Genomic DNA, 23767 nt, shown 5'->3' with positions numbered 1-23767 from the left:
ACTTCTTTTTTTGTGAAGCTTGAGAAGGAAGTGACGTGAATGTGATATATGGGATGCTACTATTGTGTTTACCCTCGTTAATATTTTTACATAGTTAATTTTTTTAATGATTAAAATACTATTAAAAATAGGTTATCAATTAGTACAAGTCAAAATAATATTTTTTTTATAAGAAGAACTTGACGACTTTAAATCATATAATTAATTATTTACTATTAATTATGATTATTATTATTTGGTTTTAGTATCAATTATGGGTACCTTTCAAAATGAAAATTACGTTGTAGGGTGAAATTGTACTTCAGCACTTAATTCCCGAAAGTTTATCAATGTCAACCCAAAGATGCAGATATTTTTTCGTTATAAAAATAATACATAATTAAAGTTTCGTTCGTGCTAGTTATTTATTTATTTATTTCAGTAAAAACAAAAATAAATTATCTTAGTAAGTTTCAATTTCTTTTTCATTTTTATGATCTAATTTTTCTGCTAATAAAATATTAATGTATACCATATATCACACACTTGTAAACTATGTATATACACCTGACTTAAGAGTTTGTATTACATCTAAAACTCAACTCATTTTGTCACTTTCAAAAATGTAATTAAAAATAATTTAGATGTTTATTTCTATTTTCATATAATTTAAATAAAATAAAAATAATTATTTCAACATTAATTATAAAAATAAATTAGCATCGTTTAATTTTATTAATCTCACTTTTTAAATATTCTATTTTTAAATTTGATATCATGAATAAAAAAAATCTCATAAAAAAACCGTTAAAAATATTTTCAAAATAACATCATTAAATAGAATTAAATTGGTTTGATTTACTCTTTTAAAATGTTGGTGCAAGAAATTTTGTATTTATCAATTACTCTTGAAAGCTTAGACTTCTTCGTTTATTGTACAAATAATTAATGGTTTACTTTGACTAAGCTGGAATTCACCCTTTTTTTTTTCTTATTATGTTTTTGTCTCTATTTGTTTGTGTCGTGTGTAAGAGAGAACATGCACCATTTTCCATATGTACACCTTAAAACTGTTACTGGTCTTCGTTACTTTTTATTTAAAAAAGGAAAAAAAAAGTGATTATTAATTGCATTTTAGCACTGTTGTTGTGTGCCGTCGGAGACGGAAACGGACATTGAACTCAGTAAGATGAGTTGTAAAATTATATTAAAAAGGACAATATGCTTAACATCTCAACCTATATGACTCGTTATGTGATGGATACCTTACACCATAATCAAACAATTCCTTCTTCCTTTTTGTAGTTCATTTCATTAAAATATAGTTTCTGTTAAAAAAAAAGAAGTATAAGTAAAATTATCTCCTTGTATTAATCCTTTTAAAGTTAATTAAAATAATATTCAAAACTAATACCTTTTCTTTTATTATCATGAAAAAGATTATTAACTTCGATATGTAAATCAATTAAATAACAATCAAATAATTATAAAATTACTTAGAATCCCTTCATCATTACACTACATTACAACTGTCACCCTTCCACCACCACCGCTACACTACTATGCAAATAAAGAAGAAGAAAGAGAGAATGTTGTAGCGGAGGAAGAAGAAAGAAAATACAAAAAAAAATACTCATTTTAAAAGCTTTTTCCATAATATACTTCATATATTTCAAAAAGTTGTTTCCAAAACCATATTTCGTGCATAAAAACTCATTCCAAAAGATATTTTATGTTCTGTAAAGTTTTTTTCAAAAATTTCATTTCAAAACTCATTTCATTAATTTTAAAAATTATGTTCCGGAAATCACATTTTGGAAATTTATTTCCAAAAATTTCATTTCAAAAATTATGTTATGAGAAGTTCTGAAAAATTTATTCTGGAAAGCTTGAAAAATATTTTCCAAAAATCACTTTTCCATAGGGTAAAATGGTCATTTCAGAAGTTTGAGAAGTTGTGCAAAGAAATTGTAGGAGCATAGAAAGTAAAAGAGCCTTTAGTTTTATGTTTCTTTTCGTTTTCGCCATCAATATTTGGAGTAGGACAAACCAACTGAAATTTCAGGACAGTTTCTACCTGCACCACCTCCACAACTTTTTTTTTCCTTTTTTTCTTTGTGAATTCTACAATCTAAAGACAAAAAATACTTCTAAACCATGTAATTTAGAAACCATTTTCGTTTAGGAAAAGACTTTCAAGTTTTACAAAAGGTCAAATATAACTTTTTAATTATGTAATCCAGTTAATCCAGAATACAAATGACTTCCATATCGTGTAATTCAAAATTCAAATAACTTTCAAATTATTTCGAAAGTTATTTTTAACTTTCAAATTGTTCCGTTCCGAAAGTTATTTTAACTTCCAAATGGTTTGGAAAGTTATTTTTAACTTCCAAATTGTACGATCCAACTATCATTTTATCTCCGAGTGCTATTTTTGTTTTATGTTATTCAGTATATCATCTATAATATATAACAATATATAAAGGAGATTCCTCTTTTTGTGTCCACTTTTTAAAATATTGATTTTATCCTTTAAATATAACAATTTATTAAATTTTCAAAAATTGACCGTTACTTCAAACTTTTTATAAAATCAGATGTCTCTCCTTCTTCTCTTCTTCTTTATTTATCAATGGTTATTCTTTTATCTGTTCTGATATATTTCACTTTATTTTTAATAAATATAATTTTAATATATATATATTAACTTAATAACATTATAATATTATCACCTACTAATATAATATCACGCATATTTAAAAAATGCATACACAGGCGGTGTTACCAAATTTATTCAAAATACCAAATTTATTCTTTAAATATAATAATTTATTAAATTTTTAAAAATTGACCATTACTTTTAAATTTATTTTTATAAAATCGACTATCTATGTTTTTTCTCTTTTTCTCTTCTTTTTTATTTATCAATAGTTATTCTTTATCTCTTCTGATATATTTCACTTTAAATTTTTAATAAATATAATTTGTTTATATATTAACTTAATAACATTACAATATTATCACATACTAATATAATATCACACATATTTAAAGAATAAAAAGACCGTGTTTATGCTAGTATTAATAAAAGATGTCACAATCCTAAATATTGGATTGACATGTTATCTCCACCAAGTAAAACGAGTATAGCTTTTAACTGAGACAGCTACTTATGGAAACAACATTAATCAGACAGTACCACCCTTCATTCTAAGGTGTCACTGCAAAATTTAGAATGGTTGGTATTTGGTGATGGACTAATAGTTGAGTTTATGAATGTCCTTTTGTCGGTAGTTTGGGAATGTCTAACAACTTTATTTGGAATGGTTGGTCATAGACTAAATAGTTGCATGACAAACTCATTTTTTCAATGAAAATCTTTTTTTTTTACTTATTATTTAATAGTTTTTATCAAAACAAAACTCAACCTAAGCACAACACAACCAATATTCTAATACAGAAATAAAATTGACAGCAGATAAAATAAAATTTTCGAATAATTCTTTTAGATTAAAGTCTCGCCCAAAATTCTAATACTCAGACATTAAAGTTGTAGAATCTAATACATGTGTTATCTCGTTTCTCCAATACCCTTTCCTTGGCTATTTGTCTTGGTCAGGGTGAGGGAAAGTGGACGGTGTTTCGCATCCAATCATTCCTTTGCTAAGCACCTTTTCACTCCGTTATCATCTGTCTGAACCCTACCTCTCATAAATAGAATTGCCCTTCAACTCTTACAATTCATCCTTCGAATCAGTGTTAGTGCTCTGGCTCTCCTTGACATCAGAACTATAGCTACTGGATTTAGAAGCTGTGGCTGGTTTCTGGAGCTGGAATGGGATTGATGCATGTTTCCTGAGGAACTTGTAAAAGGCTACCACTGTACGATCCACATCAACGGGAATCTGCATACATCATGAAACAGATACATATTAAATCATCTTATGATATAGTATAAAAAGATACAGGAAGCTAAATACTGTGCACTGTTGTTTCATACGTACAGGATCAGAACTCTTGTTTGCTGCTGGGTAGAAGAGAAGAGTGGGGAACCCATCAGCCTGCAAAGCGGAGAAAAATACTTAGTCAGTAAAACTCATCAAGTGTTAGAGCAATGCCAATTATTGAGAACAGTAATAGCACAAACTATACTATATTCTGTCAACATCTGGTGTAAATTTGGGTTTACCTTGGCCCTGGGATGCTCATTTGTTGTTCCGTCCATCTTGGCTATAACAATAGACTCAATGCTGCGAAGATGTTTAGCAAGCTTGTTGTATGTTGGTTCCAGAGATTGGCAGTGGCCACACCAGGGAGCATAAATCTAATAATACGACAACCTAACATGAACAAGTTGCACAGCAAATACAATACTTGGAAACTAATGGGTTAGCATTGTACCTCAAGCAGAACATCCTTTGACTCGTCCAAGACAATGTCATCAAAGTTATTCCCAACAACTATTTTCACATCACCGTCATTCTGTCATCAGGCAAGTCAACATGTCAGGTATGAAATTTTGGCCAATAAAACATGGATGGACAACAAAAATAACTTACGCTTTCAGGAACTGGGTCTGACTTGAGGAAAGGTTTTAGCTTGTCTTCAAGAAAATCATTTCCAAACGCCTGAGAAGAAATAAAGAATACAACCTTTTAGCCACAATCTATTCTGAGCCTTACCAAAACATAGAAGAAAACATTTGTGCTTTTTCCATAATGTAATAACAGAAATTAATAGAGCTCCCATGGCAAAAAAGGGCAAGAAGAATACCGTTATTTTGTCAACAGTCACATCTCCATCAAGCAAAAATTTTCTTCCATCGTCATTGCCGGTGTATCCAAGTACCTATGGTGGAAATTTGATCAGTTACTTAATATACTTCCTATGTTGACTCTAAACAACATATCAAGTGAAGAATCTCATGACTAAACCACACGATGAAATTAATAAATGAAGGGAAATTATTACTTTGGGGTCATTCCCAGTGATACCAAAATAATCTGCAACCGGCTTTCCAACTTCTTCATTATCCATTTCCACAAGAACAAATATCAGCTGCAACAGAACATTGTACAGTAGAAAATACATTATTGAGTCTTTAGCAGAAACTAAGCTTTGTGGGGGAAGGGTGGGTGAATGAGTTACAATTAAAATTAAAGAAAAAGAATTTTATTATTTCACAATTTTTAAATGATAACAGGAAGAGATGTCAAATTTCAGATATCTGAAGATTCAGTACTCAGCAATGGCAATACAAAATTTGTCTAGACTACATAGAAAGAGTGAAATAACAGAATTATTCAAGCAATATCACATGAGGAAATATACCTTGCCCTTAAAAAGTTTTGCAGATTCTTTAAATACTGGAAGAAACTTCTCTGTATCATTCGAAGTCGCAAACAGCAACAACTAAAAATGAAAATTTTAACACACAAGATTAGAAGTCAGTCACGATTCCATTTTCAAGGTATAATTGTTGCTGCATAGAAAATAAAACTAAATAGCGCAAGCAATTACCTGTTTCTTAATTTGACTTTCAAATATTGTCGGGGCACTTTCTCTTGTAAAAGTTGTAACCAAAGGAAGCTTGTTGGAGGATACAAATTCAGCTATTTCAGATTTCACAAATTTACCATCTGCAGAGACAGTGAAATATATATCTAAGTTTCTGACAAAAAATGAAAAAACAGAATATCACTTTTTTTTTCCAAAGCGAAGGGAGGGAGAAGAACAAGGAACAAACCAAAATGGTTGAGTTTCTCCTCCTCTTTTTTGAGCAAGATCAAAGCAGGGCGTTTAACACTAGCATCAATATGGAAAAGCTTTGCCACCTCAGGTACCACAGTTTGGTAAAAATTGACACCATCCTCGAGCTTTGATGCTGCGGCTAGCTCATCACTCTCAGCACCCTGCACATTATAAAAAGATTAGCATTAACCAAAGATCAAGCCTAACAATCAACAGTATGATAGATTGAATTAGCAAAGGTCAGATCAATCACATCTTAATCCAGAAAACCAACAATGACAAATGGCCCTTTTATCTACAATGATTGATTTGGAAATGAAGCAATCTATCACTGTATCTTACTTTTACACAAAAACTTACCTTAGTATGAGCATGATGAAAGTAAGAGAACACAATCTACGCACTTGATTTTACATTATCATCTAGTTTAAATTTCCAAATACATTGAACTAACAAATTGCGTTTGAAAACTTACAACTAAAGAGTTGAGGAAGCCCAAAACAACTTTACTTTCGGCGGTCAATATGCGTTCAGCTTCATCCAAGGTGGTGATGTTGGACACACCAGGTCCTATCTTCTTCTTAATCCAAGTCACTATACCATCTCTGCATTGCAGAGCAACAAAGAAGTCAAACAGTCAATTCCAATTGAAAATTCAAAAACAATGCCACGCCAATTGAAAGCAAAATTCCAAGATCGAAAACATGCAGCGGTTTTACTTGGTTCTTTGGCCAGTGTAAGGCTTGTGAACGCCATCGACGAAGAAGAAGACAGTGGGAAAGCCCTGGACATCGTACTCGTGCGCCAATTCGTTCTCGATGGTGGCGTCGACCTTGGCCAGAACAACGCCTTCGGGCTTAAGCTCCGTGGCAGCAGCGGCGTACTCGGGCGCGAGGGCCTGGCAGTGTCCGCACCAGGGGGCGTAGAACTCGACCAAGACGAAGCGGTTGTTCTCGATGACTGTGGTGAAGTTGCGCTCCTTCAAAACGACGACGTCCTTGTCGTCGATCGCGGGCTCCTTGAACGCCTCCTCGGTGGAGGAGTCGAAGCCGGAGAAGTCGCCAAAGTCGTCGTCGTCGTCTTCATCGTCGTTGAAGTGGTCGGGATCTGGGAAGTGGTCGCGGTGCGAAGTGGCGGCGACGTCGTCAGGCTCCTCGAGGAAGCTGAGATCTTCATCGTCGTGGTTGTCGTTTTGGTTGTTTTTGTTGTCGTTTGGAGAAGGTTTGTCGGAGAGAGAGAGGGAGAGGGAGGAGAAGAGAAGAAGAGTGGCGAGAGAAAGCGAAAGGAGAAGTGTTTTACGAGTTAACATTGTGGATGTGATGAATATCGATTGGAACGCCGGTGGAATATGCGAGAAATTGGAGTTAGTGAAGTAAATGAATTCACTATATGAGTCGTCAACCTTTGACCGACATCACTCTCTCCATCTCTCTTTCATTCAAGGAGATCATGCCATAAGACAGATCGTAATAAATATTTTATTTCAATAGATTCTTTTGTTTCAAGTTTTGCATTATTTTTGTTTACTTTTATTTATAATATATATATATATATATATATAATCTTTATTTTACAATCAATCATAAAATATACATATAAGAAAATCATATGATATGGATGTACCTTATCTAACATAGCAACTTGTTTAATTGTCTAAACCAAAACTCTACAAGTCATAAAAATATAGGAAATATCATTGCAATTCTTTTTAATAATTTAAATTAGTGATCCAAATTTCACAATATCATCAATTTCATCTTTCTTCCATGACTCTCAATCATGTTAATTTTTTTTTATTTTACTCTAAAATTGAAGATGTATTGATGTATCGTAGTTTTGTGAGACAAATTAAATACACATTGAATCAAATATCTTTAAAAGAAATTACATTTTAAAATAAGTAAACCCCAAGTCTAAAAATAAAGGTCGTATGTTATTTTATCTACCATAGCTATTATGGATAAGTCAAATTAAAATTAACACATTAGTTTTTGAATTTGCTATTGTGGAAGCCATAAATCACCTTTCAAATTAGGTGATTGGTAAGTGGCTTACAAATTAACCTATTTAAAATTCGATAAAAGAAATATCTTTCAAATTATATAATTATTATTAAAAATATTCAGTAAAATGATTAACATTTGGACAAAATCTAAGAGGAACGGTGAATTGGTTAATAAAAATTGTGCTTTAAATTTTTTTTCCTTTTAATATCAAAGACTAATTAAAAAATTTTCTTTTATTTTAATAATCACAATAGAATAAAGAGAGTATGAAAGATAAAATTGCACAATATATTTATACTGGTTGGATAAAAAATCTTTGTGTCCCGTTGTTAATCTTTCAATAACATATTAACTCAATTACTAAGATAAGAAATATTAGGGTTTAGAAAACATCTCCCTTGAAATCCACAAGGGATGAACACCTCTCTTGAATCACACAAACGATGAAGAAACACCTTCCTTGAATTACACAAGTAATGAACAGAATCACACAAAAGGATGATCGGCTTCTTCTAGCAACAACAACAACATTCAATCACTCAAGATCCCACTTGATGAAAGTTATTGCTCTAGGTTTTTCAAAGTCTTTCCATAGAGAGTTCTCAAGGACACAAACTTCTCTAACTTTTGTATTTTTCAAATGAAAGTTTACCACTTTATTTATAAAATCCTATTTAGAAATTATGTTAAGAATATGAAAAGTTAAGTTATAACTGCCATAGATAATCGATTATCATAAGTGATAATCGAATATCACAAAAACTTTTCTAAAAACATTATTTTCGCTGTGATAATCTATTATTAGTCAGGATAATCGATTATCTGATAATCGATTATCACAAAGATTTTTCTTAAAAATCAGTTTTAACTAAGATAATCGATTATCACTAAGAATAATCGATTATTCCAGTGAATTTTACAAATAAATAAAATTATCTTGGTGCTCTACTGCTTGAGTTTTGCCTTTTTACTGTTGACATATTAATTTAACTATTTTAAATAACATACATATATTACAAGACCCTAATAACTAAACCCATAAGTTTTCAATGTATCTCTTGAATTGAATCATTTTGTTAAGTCTTCAACATTTGTTCATGCATCATAATTAAGTCTTTTATACTTCTTCATAAATTATCATCATCAAAACTCTTTATTGCATAAAGATTCATCTTCTTCTTTTTGTCAACTGTACAAAAAATAGTATTAATACAAATTTACCTTTCACAATATTTCTTAACAATAAAAAATCTTAAATCGTATTATGGTTTACCCAATCCACAAGATTTTTGATAACAAACATAAGAAAATTATACCAAAAATTGTGTTGGGAACCCACCAATATTCCTCTAAGTGTCAAAACGATCCACCGACACACCGATGGAGTCCCCTTGCCAATATAAAAGAAAGAGACACAAAGTTGTTTTTTTGTTTTTTTTTTATCAAAATTTGTCTGAAAATTTTGAACAAAGATCCCGCATTTGAAAACAAATTGAAAAGAGTCTATCTCTTCACTTTTTTTCTTTCACCCTCGTCGTGATATAAAATTCACTAGCGTGTTTTGTCATAATTTATTCATACTAGAATTACACAATCTGAAATATGGTTTCATCACATAAATCTGGAATAATATTTTAGATGGTGCGATTCATAGATTATATGATTTGAAATAAGATACATGATATAAAATATGATTTTAAATTGTGTAATTTGAAACAAGAATGGGACTATATAATTTTGGATTAACCTTGAATATTATTTAAGGCTATATAAAGTTCAAAACATGATTTAAAATACATTAGGGTAGTTTTAAATGGTATACTTTTAAAGGTCAATTAACCATGTTAGAACATTGCTTTGAATTGATTATGATGTGTTACGACTAAGACATGGAGGTCATTTCTCATATTACAGGATTAGAAGAAGAAATTATGGGGGTGCAGAAATAGAAACAGAAAAAATGAACCTTCGAATGATGGTGTTGGAGTGCATTATTTGGGCCTAGAATGGTTTGGGCAGTGCAACAAACAGGCCCAAACACGGAGAAGTAAGCGGCGAATACGACGTCGTGAGGAGCGGAGGCTTTTCCCGAAGCAAGATCGGGAGAGACAGGGCATTTGAAAGAGAAGTGTTGTTCCGATAAATCTGTTGCAGCGAACAAACAAAAAGGAAAGGATGATCAGCATTCTCACCCAGGTACGAATTCCTCTATCAAAACATGATCAGTTTAGGTTTTTGTTTTCTTTCAATTTAAAGGTGAGAATTTTAATGGTGGATTTTGGTTTGAAATAGGAACGGCTTCTGGGAGCTTCACTGGGAGTGGTATTGACGGGGGTGGTTGTGTTTGAGCAACGCAGATACATCTACTCCTCTATTTCCCAAAACCAATCTCAGGTACTACTCGCTTTTCCCCTCTTTCTTTACCTTATTCCTGTCTATTCAGTTTATCTAATTGCGTAGATGGAATCACCGATGCTAGATACACCAAATGAATTCACATTGTTATTGACTCTTGATTGAATGAGTGGTGTGGTGTGGCCTGCGCTGGTTTTACTTTTAAATTATAACTGCCATTCAAGTTTGGGCTGTCCTTTTTCTTATATACAAAACAATCCACCATTCGTTGTGTTTTGGAAGGGCTATTTGTTCGTTGTGTTTTAATCTGTGGTATGCTAAAATGTTGTACATTTAATTTTTGTTAAAACTGGGTTTGGAAACTTTTACCTCAAGATTGCTTGTTGAAAACTTCATTTTATTTTTCTGCGTCTACAGACCCCTTTTTTTGTAAAATCTTTTTTATGGTATGTAGGGGTGCACTCGGGGAGCTGAAACTTGCCCCCGGGAATGCATTGAGTTACCTAAACCACCTCGTTGCTACATTTTTATGTTGTTGGCTAAACTGTTACATGGGAATAATTCCAAGGAAGAGATGGAATTGTTCACAATGTTCATGTTTGTCGTTGTGCATAATGTGAAGTTTTCCGGAGAATAAATATAATGAGACACAAGGTTCAGATAAGTTTGTTTTTTTGATGAAGACATTTATATGCATCCGAATCCTAAACTATACAGGAAATTAATAAAAGCCTAACTCGCTTTTACAGTAACTTGCACAATAGTTTGCACTTACATGTGCTTTATTATTCTTATGGAGATATTTCTTATACTTGGAATTTTGAATTACCGTCTAATTCAAACTACACTTTCCTGAGTTGCTCTATATTTGAAATACCGATCATTCATTCGTGTACGGTCACCCTTGAGAGTTAAACATCTCAAGTTTGAGTTATATGTTTGGAGTATGATTTGGTACTTTTAAATTATAACCTTTCAGCTTTCACTCTCTACCAGGTCAGAGAACCTATATTTGGAAAAAAATCACGTTCTGAATTTGCTCATAAGTGGAACAAAACAGTGGATCAGACATTTGGACCTTTGATAAAGTCCCTCAGCTCACGCGGATGGTAGAAATGTTATGAGCAAATTTATTTTAATATATCTCTTGTAATTGTGATATCAAAACATACCATACATGGCCTTATTTTACCTTGACATTTTAGATTTTTAAACGGTTGTGCACATGGACACACCAGATGATGTTTGAACACCAATGTAATGTATTCTGCAATACTTGGGTGTTGCTTTAATATTTGATCAACATACTTGATTTTTCTTCCTTGCAGCACACTAATATCTGAATATGAGAATTTACTTACGTTGTCCTTATGAATTAGCATTCCCTAGTTGCCTATTGCCAATAAATTGTAAATGCACTTAATGATTTGCGCACTGATAAGCAATGTTTTGCTGTGATTATATGGCTTTGGAGTGTGGACAGTTTTCATGTTCAAGTTCTACGAGGAAAGCTATTTAAATGAATGAAACAACAGTTTAGAATTTGAATGGAAATTGACCACCTTTGTTGGGAAATTGATAAGAATATCAATAGTTCCCAGAGAATAAGTCATTTCAACGTTGTTTTAATTTTTATTCAGATACTTTATGGGAATGTCTTCGTTGATGAAGTGTAACAGTGAAACATGAAGATCTATTTTATCGTATGTTTCTTTTAGTAAAGCAATTTTTTAATTTAACTTTGTCAATATAAAATTGGTAGCAGGAATATAGACTGCAGAAGATTGTATTCCTACGGGCTTGACTGTCTGCTACATACTTTACTGTAGTAGCTGATGTTGATGTGATTAACCAGATAGGATAAAATCTTCGGTTTAGTATCACAAACGAGAAGCCTGTCAAAACTGTGAATAAGTTCATCGATTGTCTGCTTGCAGTGAGTTCAGGATTCATGTTCGTAACTTATGTTGAGAGATGATAGGAGCACATTTTTTAACACTCCTTCCAATACAAACTCTTCGTGGGTTCACGTGAATTTCAACCAATTAGAATGTGTTTAAAGGAAGTTTTAGAATGTAAGTTTTTAGCACTCTTTCTGTGTGTTTGATTCTGTCCAAATTCTGTGATAGACCTGCTATTTTGTGTCTGATATTGCCTCGCGTTGAACTATGTTATTATTTTCAGTAGATGGTAAGAAATTGGAAACACTTGACTATAATAACTGTGAAAACATCCATATTTGATATTAGTCACTATAACAACCGTAGTTACATTGTTAATCATGAACACTGGAAATGGAACTATTGCTAACAAATAAGAAAATAAGATACACACATATGGTTAAAGAAACGATTTTTTGGAAACTTAGGCAAAGTGGAAGAGTATTTATGCCTTGTTCTAAGCTTGGTTGTGATGTGATTAAACAAAAGCACATCAAGCATGAGATTGAGCACTACTACTTGCTCGATTCATGTTGGCTTGGCGAGTGACCTTTACATAGTAGATTCCCATAGCTAAAAGCACAACAAAAGCAAAAACAGTGATAATGGCAGCTACACCCCCAGCTCCGATTTGTTTCCCACCTTTCTGCATTGCTGAAGCTTTGTTTTGATATATTTGAGTGCCATCCACTTGAGCTGCTAGAGGCAGTGGTGAACATTTGGATGCTGCACACGAGTCTCTACTCTGAGGCTTTTGAGCATTGGGATGAAAAAAGTCATATGCTGCTGGTGGAAAAGCTATGGGACTCTCATAAGCAAGCCCGTGAGGGGCCCTTTCTTGCCCTCTAGCAATAGATAAAATTGCTAGAGAAAGGAGGAAGAGGAAGGAAAAACCAATAGAACTCATGTTTCTCTTTTGTTTTGTGTAGATCACTTGAAACCAGAGAACGAGATAGCTTTTGGATAAAGCTTGTAGGTGGGTGCTCTGGCTTTTATAAATGTGTTGAGGTTCTGAACAAATGGTTGTTCCTTGGAGTAATTATAATAGAGGGAACATAATTGTGGATTTTGCTTTCAACAGACCCTAACCCCAACATTGAATCATTTGCTATTCCCAAACTGCCCATGGCTATATGTTACACACCCCTTTAAAGATTGCATTGATTGAAGCAGCAGTGGCATTACTGTCATAATTGTTCTGATAACAGCACAATCTTATTGCTTTATTTATTAGCTAGAGGTCGCTCAAGTGTACTTATTTTTTCATGATTGTGCTCAAGTGTCTTACTCTAATGCATACAGATACAATACAGAGTAAGCACAAAGAAGATTAGAACATTAATTGGCACCCTTGCATAATTAGAGCAATAACTTCCCATCTCAAGAGAGTGGGAAAAAAAATCTGCATATGTGCAAGTATTTCAGCATGACACTATTAGGCTTCTCATACTTTATCACAAAAAAGTTTTGTACTTTGCTTTGTCCCAAAGTGGAAGACAATAATTAATTGTAGCATAAGGTTGGCTTAGCTTAGAGGGCCAGCAAAGGGCATTGCTGGCCTGCTCCGTCACATTATTGCTAGGGCACAAAACGCATGCAAGAATTGAATACCAAATGCATTCTGTTCTTCCTTAGCCACACACACACTATATGTGAAAATCATAGTGATGTTAATTCAAAATCATCTCAGCTTTCATGCTTTCTCCACTTTCTCTATGCCTCCTATTGTGACTCTCTTTAATCCTTCCTTCTCCATGGCAGCACTCAGAGATTCTCTATCAGAAGTGTCAAAATCTGCTGATTGAAATCTTTTCATTCATGTTGAGTTTTGGTAAAATGGCAGTAAAACATTTTAATTCATATTTTGTTATTAAATATATTAAAATCAATGAAATGTTGGAATACTCAACTATATGACTCATTGAGATTGTGGTATAAGATTAAATCACAAACAATTATATATAATTGTATATACTCAACAAATTCCTAGGCATTAGATGATTTTTTTAGTAAGCTAACCATTAAGAAGTCTTAAAATAGTTAAGATAGAATAAGGCAAAAAAAAAAATTACATGAAAAGGGTGAGTAAAAAAAAGAAGGAAAAGGTTTTTTTTTTTACAAAATTACATATTTTTTAAACAAATTATTAACTTGATTTTTAATTTGCTAAAGTAAAAAAAAAAAAAGGTTGGTTTACTTGTATTTTTGGACAATTTGACGTACTTTTTTTTAAAATTAATTAACATGTTGTGAGAGTAAAAAAAAGGTTGGTTTACCATTAACTTGGTCACTTCCATTCGTAACAAAAAGACGTGAGATTGTATGATAAACTAACAAAATAATTAAAGAAAAAAATTGAATTAGAAATAATTAAGAAAAGATAATTTCTTAATCAAACTAAGAAGTACCAGTATAAAATCAACGTGTAATTTTTAATAAAAAATAATTAAACAAAAAAATATATTTTAAAGATGATATCTATCCCACATTTTAATAAGTTAAGTGCTTACCACAAAATCCATGCTTTGAATCTAAATGAAGTGAATGGTGTAGAAAAAACAGGGAATTGTGTACATGTTCTCCGTATCTTGAGATTTTTCTTCGCATTTTGAAACTTATCTTCACATAAAGTATACAGATTCGTTAAGAAATGCACTCAAGTTTTTAAATTATTTTATTAATAAAGATTTACGTAAAAAAAAATCACGTACAATAGTTAAGGAATCACGTTCTTTTAATTATATTATTTAAAATTTTAGAATCATCTTACCATAAAAATCACGTTCGATCTCAATTAGTTTGAGTTAAATCATATACTTTTGGAATTCTACCACATCATCTTTTTTTTTGCAAACTTTATTAGTACATTTTTTTTACACGTTTTACCAACGTATAACATTTCATTTTACTTTTGTAATTATGAAAATTGATTCTTTTAGAATTAAAATTATAATTCAAAAATCAAAATCTTCATTATGATACATTTGTTTTTTAGTTTGCATCTGGTTGGTTTTAGTTTCATAATCCTCATTAATATATCAATAAAGTTCTTTATACACCCTCCTATTTTTAAATCCTTTCAATATTGCATCGTTTATGAGACATACTAACATTTATGAGTGGCACAAAATAAATATATAATTGAAAATAGTCAGAAAAAAAAATGTAATGGCAGTATGATATATATAATATTAAGTTAGAGATATAATAGTTATATTATTGATTCAATTTTCAATAAAATATTTGGTATAGATTTCAAATTCAACTAAAACATTAACATTATAATTGCAAAAATCTACAAAATAAAAATATAATTTTTCATGAAAATTACATAAACTATTTTATTTAATCGGTCCATAATAATTTAGAGGCCAGTTTTACAGTTATGATCACTAAATAAGATAATTTAGAAAAACAACTAATGTTTTTTTAAAAGTAACTATTTTCTGACTTTCGATTATGTTATAAGTTATTTTTATGAAATATGGCCATTATTTTTTGTTTGAAGAATGATATTCAGTCTTTTATTTAATTCGTACATAATATAACTGTTCCGATCCAATCCAAATGCGTCTGTCAATCATTGTTAGGAACAAACATCACATTTCTGAGGTATTGTTCACTTTGGAGCATAGAGTTCTGTTTCGATTTTGTTTTTAAAGATGCCTCGGAGGGTGGAGGGAGTATGACCTCGACTCCTAAGCGATGTGGGACTTAGTGGGTATACTGAAACAAACCCCTAAGTCGAAGGCAAGGGAGTTGAAGGAAAGTTGTTGTCGGCTCCATGGTAGTCGTCAATGTTTCGATCCGACCCAAGTGCATCCGGCAACAATCGTTAGAAACAACTACCGCGTTCTTGAGATATTGTCTGCTCTGGAACGTGAAGCTCAATCACGGTTTTGTCCTTAAAAGACATCTAGGTGGAGGGAGTATTTAAATTGTACTTGATGTCGACTCTTAAGTGATGTGAGACATAATGGATGTACCAAAACAATAACTAATGATAAAAAAGTACAAAATATCACCATGGTATGTGTTTGAAATTTGAGTCTTTTTTCTTTTTTTTTTTACCTTCATTTTCATTGTCTGTGCATTTAAATAATACAAATTTTATAATTTTAAACATTTTTTTTTCTGCCATGTAATAAGGAGATTTCACCGTCATCCTATGTAGATGATGAGTTCATCAAATTTTATGATAATACTTTAAATTCTATCAATCATATCTTCTATTTTACTAATAGTGTAATTTCATACACTATTAATACATGAAAAAATTAACTCATATATTAACATTTTAAAGTAAAGATAGTATATGAAAATAAACTTAAAACGGTTACCATGACTAAGCTTAATTGAAATAGAACCTTACCCACATTCTTAAATATAGATTGATTATCAATAAATAATAAAATAAAATAAAAAATTTCTATCACTTTGATTATATAATACTGCAGTAATGGAGAGAGATTATGGGAAATTGGGGATGAAAAGGTTGGAAAAGGGAGTGAAGAAAATCAGAGCATGAATGAGAATGATAGTAACCTTTATAAATAAATAAAACGTTTGATTGTGGTTTCCGAATAACATTTACTTTATTTTTAGAATTAGTAAGAACTAGAATATGCTTTAGTTGATTTTTTTTTCTTCAAAACATAAAAAAAAAGAGATGTATGGAGAAAAATAAGGAATAAACATTACTATCAATTGAAAGCATTAAAGTTGATCAATTATCAATCAAAAACACGAGTATGACAGAATAAATTTATGATTCTCCGTTGAAAAAAGAGTAATGATAATAAAAGATATGTGAACTTTTAAAATTCAAAATTCTTTCTTGTGAATTTTGTTAAAATAGATTTGATTAATATTTACGTATCAAGTGGAGGTGAATTGATTTTTCAAAATTTTATTCTTTTTCAATTTGAAAACATTTTTTACAATTTTGTTGATCAATTAATAAAGTGTATTTGAGATGAGAATTGAAAATTTTCAAATTATCAAAATAACAGAAAGAAAGATAAAGAAACATACAAATGTATACACATCTAGATAATCTATGCAACCTGAAGTATAAGATTTTTGCTGTATTAAATTGAGTTTACAATATTATCACATAATTTATTTACCTTTTATCAAATTATGTCGCAACAAAAGCGGATTTAGTTTATCTAATAATAGTGGAGCTTTTAAATGGAACACGTAGTTTAATTGTGGAGCTTTTATTATGATCATTTTTTTATTATCATAAATTATAATTTAATTAAATTATCTTATTTATTATAATTACTTTTCAAAAAATTTATTCCTAATTAATTTATGAATATTAAATTAAACATATATTTTCTGAAATTTATATTCAAATCATTTTATAAAAAAATTAAACTTTTAATAAAGTAATTTATGATAAATAAATATACAAATCTATAAGACTAGAAAAATGTTGTTAAGAACTCGTTCTTAAAAAGAACAAAAAACTGAACTACAATAACAAACAATATGCAAAATTAGAAAAAAACGTGATGAGAATTCAGTCCATGACAAAACGAAATTGTACTTGAATAGTAGAAGAGTCTAGTTTGGGGAAAAAAATTCTGATGATTTATTCACGTCAATCAAGTTCAAAAGTTATCTATATAAGAAAAAAAGTTAAAAACATTACATTCCATCTCTTTGATATCTGAATTTAAATATCGGTTATGATATTTTTGATGAATTTTTGGAGAAGGAAAACTAAATATCAATAAAATAGGAGTTCAACAAAATAGGAGTTCAACCTATATGAATGGTGTGACTCTAATTTAAAACTTTAAAATAAAAATTTTGTAAATAATTTATTTAGATATAAAATACCTAAATTATTTAGAAGGATTCAAGATAATCTTAGTTAAGTTAGAATTAATATCGATGCTTATTAATATATTTGAAGAAAAAAAAAATCAATTAAAAATTCAAACCCCATAGCAACTACCTATAGCTGATGAATTGAAAAGACCAGAAAGCCTAAATTAGGAAGCTGCAAGACAGACTGGCACTCCTCAACATGAAACACACCATAGCATTGGTGGAAATTAAGAAGCTAGAAAAGTACCTTAAATATTAATTAAGAAGACCAAGTTATGTTTTGAGTTTTATTAAATTTTTGTGATAAATTAAATGATCTTAAGTCGTCATATATTATTTAGTTATAAGTAGGAATGACAATGAGTTAGATTGGATAAAAGAAATGCATACATGCTACCTGAACCGCAAAACAAAAATTCAACCATATACTCATTCAAAAAATACTTGTCAATATTTAGAAAATGACATTTTATAAATTATTAAAATAAAATCTAAATGAAATTTCCAAAAAATAAAAAAAACAAAAAATATAATATATATTAAATTTTAATTTTAATTTTTTGTAGGTAACATATGCTTACAGATACATATAATATGTTACCGACACTCAACTCGTTCATAAATGAGTATTAAAATATTCATGCCCAATCTGTTTATGTACAAATATTACAATATCCATCATTCAGAGTAATAGATATTTACGAGTAGCAACTATCCAGTGCGAATTTTATTCACGAATACCTACAGGCAAGGATATTTTTGTTATTCCTAGATACAATAGATTATGCTGACGATATTTCCCTTAAAACATATAAAAATATAAAATTGTTTTTAAATTTAAATTAAAATTATATAAAAATATACAATATATAAGTAAAAGATTATAAAAGTACGAGACTATAAAATTAAAAATTAAAAATTACAAAAATTATAAACTATACAATTATAAGGTTATAAAATATTTTACGAAATTATGAATCTATAAAATCTACAAAATTATAAAGCAGTAAATTTTATAATATTATAATATTATGATTTTAAAATTTAATATTTATTTATTTTATGGTTATATATTTTATATTTTTTTGTTGTAATCTTTTATAATTTTAAATAAGTTTTCGTTAAATAATTTTTATGAAAATCATGGTCTCTTGTCCCACAATATTATATAAATGAAGATAAAATAACTGTAACATCACATAATTAATATAAACATATAAATACACTACACAGACTGAATTAAAAAGTTATAAAATTTTAAGATATACTACAAAATTTTAATTTTAACAACGACTCAATCGAAATCTAAATTTATCAAGTAACCAAAACATAATTAATTAAGCATTTCCTAAACATGTCTCCTGAATGGTCCAAGAGCCTTGATAGCCGCTGCTCTAAGGATGTATTGGTGGTATAATGCAGCCACTGCTGCTCCAACAATTGGACCAACCCAGAATATCCACTGTTCATAACATAATCACCAAAATTAATCAACATCGGTAAAAACATGTTTTCATCTTCAAATGTTTCAAATGTTTGTACCTGATCATCCCAGATTTTTTGGTCATTGTAGATTACAGCTGCTCCAAAACTCCTTGCTGGGTTAATGCCGGTGCCAGTAACTGGGATTGTAGCCAAATGAACCACAAACACAGCAAACCCAATGGGGAGTGGTGCTAGAACCTTCATGTTCAAAAAGTGAGACCATGAATCAGTAACCAAATATATATTCTGGTATATTAAGGTTGTAATAACAACAATGGTGCTTACAGGAATATAGGAGTCTCTAGCGTTCTTCTTAGGGTCAGTGGCAGAGAAGACAGTGTAGACAAGAACGAAGGTACCGATAATCTCAGCACCCAAAGCAGTGCCCTTGTTGTAGCCATCAGCAACAGAGTTAGCACCACCTCCATACCTGTTGAAATATGCCTTTTGGAACCCCTTCGCTAGTCCAGTGCCACAAATTGCACCAGCACACTGTGCTAATATGTACAACAACGCCCTTATCAAGGACACCTTGCGTCCTAGGAACAACCCGAATGTCACAGCTGGGTTTATGTGTCCTCCTACCACACCAAATCAAAAAACATGTTACACTTTCTTCTTGCATGACCAAACCAGCAAAAACAACCACGAAATGAACAAGATTTTTGAAACAAACAAGAAAATTGTACCTGAAATACTGGCAGTGCAGTAAACAAGGATGAAAATCATGCCACCAAAGGTCCAAGCGATGCCGAGAATGCCAACCCCATCACATTCGATGCCATTAATATTGGCATCGATCTGTCTTTTGTTGCCAATTATGGTCTGCACAGTGACATAGAGGAAGAGAAGGGTTGCTATGAACTCGGCGATAATGGCTCTATAGAAGGACCAATGTGCGAGCTCTTCGAGGTCGAACAAGGGTGCTGGAGGAGGGTCATTATAGTCTTTTTCGGGGTATTCTTCTTCTTCCTCTTGAACCTCAACATCTTGAGCCATTTATCAACCCTCAATCACTGCTATAGTTAGGTAATTAACTCTGTGTGCCAAAGTTTAGTGGAAAGAAGTGGTATTCAAGGATCAAAAGGTAATGAATCAAATAATTTAACTCTGTGTTTTGTTTTTTCTTTCTATGTACAACGACATGATTTGATTTGCACTTTTTTTTTTTTCTTTTAGCTTGATTTTCCTTGCATGGCACCCACCCCATCAATAATCAATAATGTAGGATCTTGACTACTAATTTTAGAAATCTAAAAAAAAATGTATTCAAAATTTATAATTTTATCATTTTTACCGATAGAAGAATGAATACCAAATTTAATTTGATTGTAAGAATAAAAAATAGTAAATATTTAATATACTGTTCTTTCAAATTATTAAACCATCAATAATTAAATTAAAACTAATATTTTTAGTTATATCTTCATCATTTTAAATAATAATAGTGTGTGCAAGAAATTCATATTCTTTTACTATTCTTATAAGAGATCAATATAATTGAAAAGATAATAGATAAAGCTTTTAAATTTAAATAATTAATAGCATTAACAATAATATAATAAAGTTGAAATCTCTTATTGAAAATGATATGGACAACTTTGTCACAAAAATTATTAATTAATAATAAGTGAATAAATGAGTAAATAAATGATTGATAAGTATTATCTTCATGTTTTTAAATTCAATAGTTATTTAAGTTTCATCTATAATACAATTGATTTTTTGAAAACATATACTTTAAAACAATGAAAATATATTGTATAATTTAATAGACAATGTGAGAAAAAAAAAATGGGAGGGGCCAAAGCACCCTTACTCCATCACAGAGGATCAACGACAACAAATAATGACTGTTAAAGCGCAATCGTTGTAGTAAAGAATGTGGTGGCACGACTGTATAATTATATTCAACTTTGTAACAATGGTTTCATTAAAAAACCGTCGTTATACAGGGAAGAAAGCATAAATAATGACAACTTTAACAGCATCGTCGTCAAAAATTTTAAAAATGATGACAAGTTTACGCTGCACCATCATTGAAAACCTAGTAACCGTCGTAGAATTTCTTTCGAGGGTTAAAAGTTTTCACTTCCCTATCGCTTTGTCTGCTGCTTCTGTCGCCCCCTGCCACCATTCGCGGTCTCTTCCCCACTGTGGCCCTTTTCGTGTTATTGAGTACTCATCGCTGCTTCCGTCCGTCGAAGTCGTAACGTACTTTCCTCGTCAAAGTCGTGAAGCACTGAAACCACCGCTCACCGCTACAACGCTGCTTCCGTCGCGCCTTGCCACCGCACCTCCGTGTCTCATCTTCTTCTTCTCGAAACCACTGCACAAGAGCCACTGCTTTCGTCGCACCCTGCCACCGCTCCTCCGTTACCGTTGCCCACTGCACGAGCCACCCCAAACCCGTGTCCGTGCTTCATCTTCTTCTCCCTGAAATCAACGTGGTTCTCCTATGTAACATGTAAGTCTATTTTTAATTACTTTATAATAAAAGGTATGTTACTAGTATTTTAAATTTGATGCATTTATTTTATGTAATTATATGTTGATATTTGATAAATTTTATTTTTGCATGGAGATATTTATTTGTATTATATGTTTATTTAGTTTTTAAAATTTAGGTATTTGTTGATATATTCTACTATATGCATATCGTCAAACAAGTTAGGATCAAGTTCGCTACCCTGACAACGTGTTGGGATTTAGTTTGAGTGTCTGACTCCTGACAATTATTATTTGTATGTACTATAAAATTATTATTCATTACAGAACAATGATGGATCAAAGTTGGATTAATTTATCACATATAAGTGATGATTATTGTTAGTTTTGAAATGGTTAAAAAGTCAAGAATGGGGGATTGAATTGACTAGTTAAAAAATTAGGTTATCTTTGCAAGCTAAAAACCACTTTTAATTGAATCAATTAGATCACCAAGTTAGAATGCAAAAGGTGTTGGACAATATACTTTCAGTCGATCAAAACCAGAGTTAACAGATTCTGTTCTGGTATAATCAATCGATTGAAACAGGAAAACAATCGACTGAAATACTGAAAAAAAATGCAAAAAAGCAAATTCGAGTTTTAAACCAGGAACAATGCACAAGAATGATCAAAACCAGTTCTAAATGATTATACAAACATGCTCAATATTGCAGATGTCATGAAAACATGCAAGAACATGAAAAAGATTATTAAAGCACAAGTTCTTTAAACTTTAAAATGAAAATGCAAGAGAAAAATGTTAGAGAAGAGGGGAGACCACAAGATTTTTATACTGGTTCACTCAAACCTGAGCTACATCCAGTTTGTCAAGACAACATGAGTTTGACTTTGCACTATTTCAAAAGATATACAAAGTATTCACCCTTACACTTTCAAAATATGCAAAAACACCACAAAAGACTCTTGAATCACACAAGAATCACACCAGCACAACAAGAACCCTCTTACAGACCTGGAAAACCACCAGGCACACACACAAAGCTTGAGAAAGATCAAACCTCAGTGGTAGCACAACCCAACCTACCACAAACCACTTTCTTCAAGCTTTAAACCAAGCCAAAAGCTTCAAGAAATGATCCAAGATCAATCTTCAACTGCTGCAAGTTGTATGATCATGAAGGAGAGAGTTTCCATGAGGTTCCAGAGCAATTTCATGTTCAAAACTGATCAACAAACATCTCTTTCAAAAATCACAGCTTTTATAGTCAAACTGTTACAAAATTCAACAAGTTGATTTCACTTGACTTAAGTAAAATCGGTCGATTAAAAACTAAATCAACTGATTGAATTTGTTGCAGTTTAGACTACTGCAGCCTACCTTTTAACCTGTTGAAAAACCATTCAACAAATTAAAAGACACACCTAAGACCAAATACATCTAATTAATGCTACAAGGTCTACAATATGAATTACAAACATCAACTACACTTTCTTGATGTAACTATGTGGAGAACACACGTTCCAACCTTGATCAACATGGATATCATCAAGTCTCCTTTCCTTCATCAATGTAGGCTTCATTCCAATGGTAATGGCGTCAAGATAGTTCAAAAGGGCTTCATTAAGTCTTCATCAAATCTTCAAGAAGCAAACCACCTTGGCTTCACATGTCAACAATCATGAGAGAGGGGTCGAGGAATTTATAGAATCTGCTCAACGTCATGCTGGTAGTGCAGAAAACAGAGGAAAGACGAGGTGTACCTGTGTGAATTGTTTGAATGGGAGAATATTGGATTTGGTCGAAATTAGAGAACATCTTTTATGAGATGGATTTCTGAAGAATTATACAACATGGATGTGATATGGTGGATTAGTAGACCCTCCAAGTGTGGCTGAAACACATGAATATGTGTACTCGACAATGGACAATAAATTAAAGGACATGATGCGTGA

At 31.3% G+C, this 23767-nt stretch overlaps 4 protein-coding genes across 4 annotated transcripts; 1 reads left to right on the top strand and 3 right to left on the bottom strand.

Moving 5' to 3' along the window:
• Positions 1-3461: 3461 nt before the first annotated feature.
• LOC114170442 (protein disulfide isomerase-like 1-4) lies at positions 3462-7174 on the bottom strand. The gene is made up of 12 exons (XM_028055917.2): positions 6453-7174; positions 6209-6338; positions 5729-5894; positions 5503-5621; positions 5314-5394; positions 4954-5040; positions 4756-4830; positions 4542-4610; positions 4384-4464; positions 4172-4306; positions 3987-4043; positions 3462-3887 (listed from the first exon to the last, which is right to left on the bottom strand). The coding sequence occupies exons 1-12, from the start codon at positions 7040-7042 to the stop codon at positions 3717-3719; spliced, it is 1761 nt and encodes a 586-aa protein (XP_027911718.1). The 5' UTR covers positions 7043-7174; the 3' UTR covers positions 3462-3716.
• A 2587-nt stretch (positions 7175-9761) lies between these two features.
• Positions 9762-11415, top strand: LOC114168607 (zinc finger, C3HC4 type family protein). The gene is made up of 3 exons (XM_028053492.2): positions 9762-9935; positions 10032-10133; positions 11091-11415. The coding sequence occupies exons 1-3, from the start codon at positions 9915-9917 to the stop codon at positions 11205-11207; spliced, it is 240 nt and encodes a 79-aa protein (XP_027909293.1). The 5' UTR covers positions 9762-9914; the 3' UTR covers positions 11208-11415.
• A 901-nt stretch (positions 11416-12316) lies between these two features.
• Positions 12317-13044, bottom strand: LOC114168606 (uncharacterized). The gene has a single exon (XM_028053491.2). It carries the CDS (start codon positions 12939-12941, stop codon positions 12528-12530), a length of 414 nt encoding a protein of 137 aa, XP_027909292.1. The 5' UTR covers positions 12942-13044; the 3' UTR covers positions 12317-12527.
• A 6044-nt stretch (positions 13045-19088) lies between these two features.
• LOC114170397 (aquaporin PIP2-7-like) lies at positions 19089-20447 on the bottom strand. Its single transcript, XM_028055875.2, has 4 exons — positions 20053-20447; positions 19649-19944; positions 19421-19561; positions 19089-19340 (listed from the first exon to the last, which is right to left on the bottom strand). The coding sequence occupies exons 1-4, from the start codon at positions 20360-20362 to the stop codon at positions 19227-19229; spliced, it is 861 nt and encodes a 286-aa protein (XP_027911676.1). The 5' UTR covers positions 20363-20447; the 3' UTR covers positions 19089-19226.
• Positions 20448-23767: the final 3320 nt, after the last annotated feature.

Source organism: Vigna unguiculata, chromosome 11 (genome assembly GCF_037176805.1).
Source record: "Vigna unguiculata cultivar grain cowpea cultivar isolate G323 ecotype 2 chromosome 11, ASM3717680v1, whole genome shotgun sequence".
NCBI lineage: Eukaryota > Viridiplantae > Streptophyta > Magnoliopsida > Fabales > Fabaceae > Vigna > Vigna unguiculata.
This window is presented reverse-complemented; position numbering and strand designations above follow the sequence as displayed.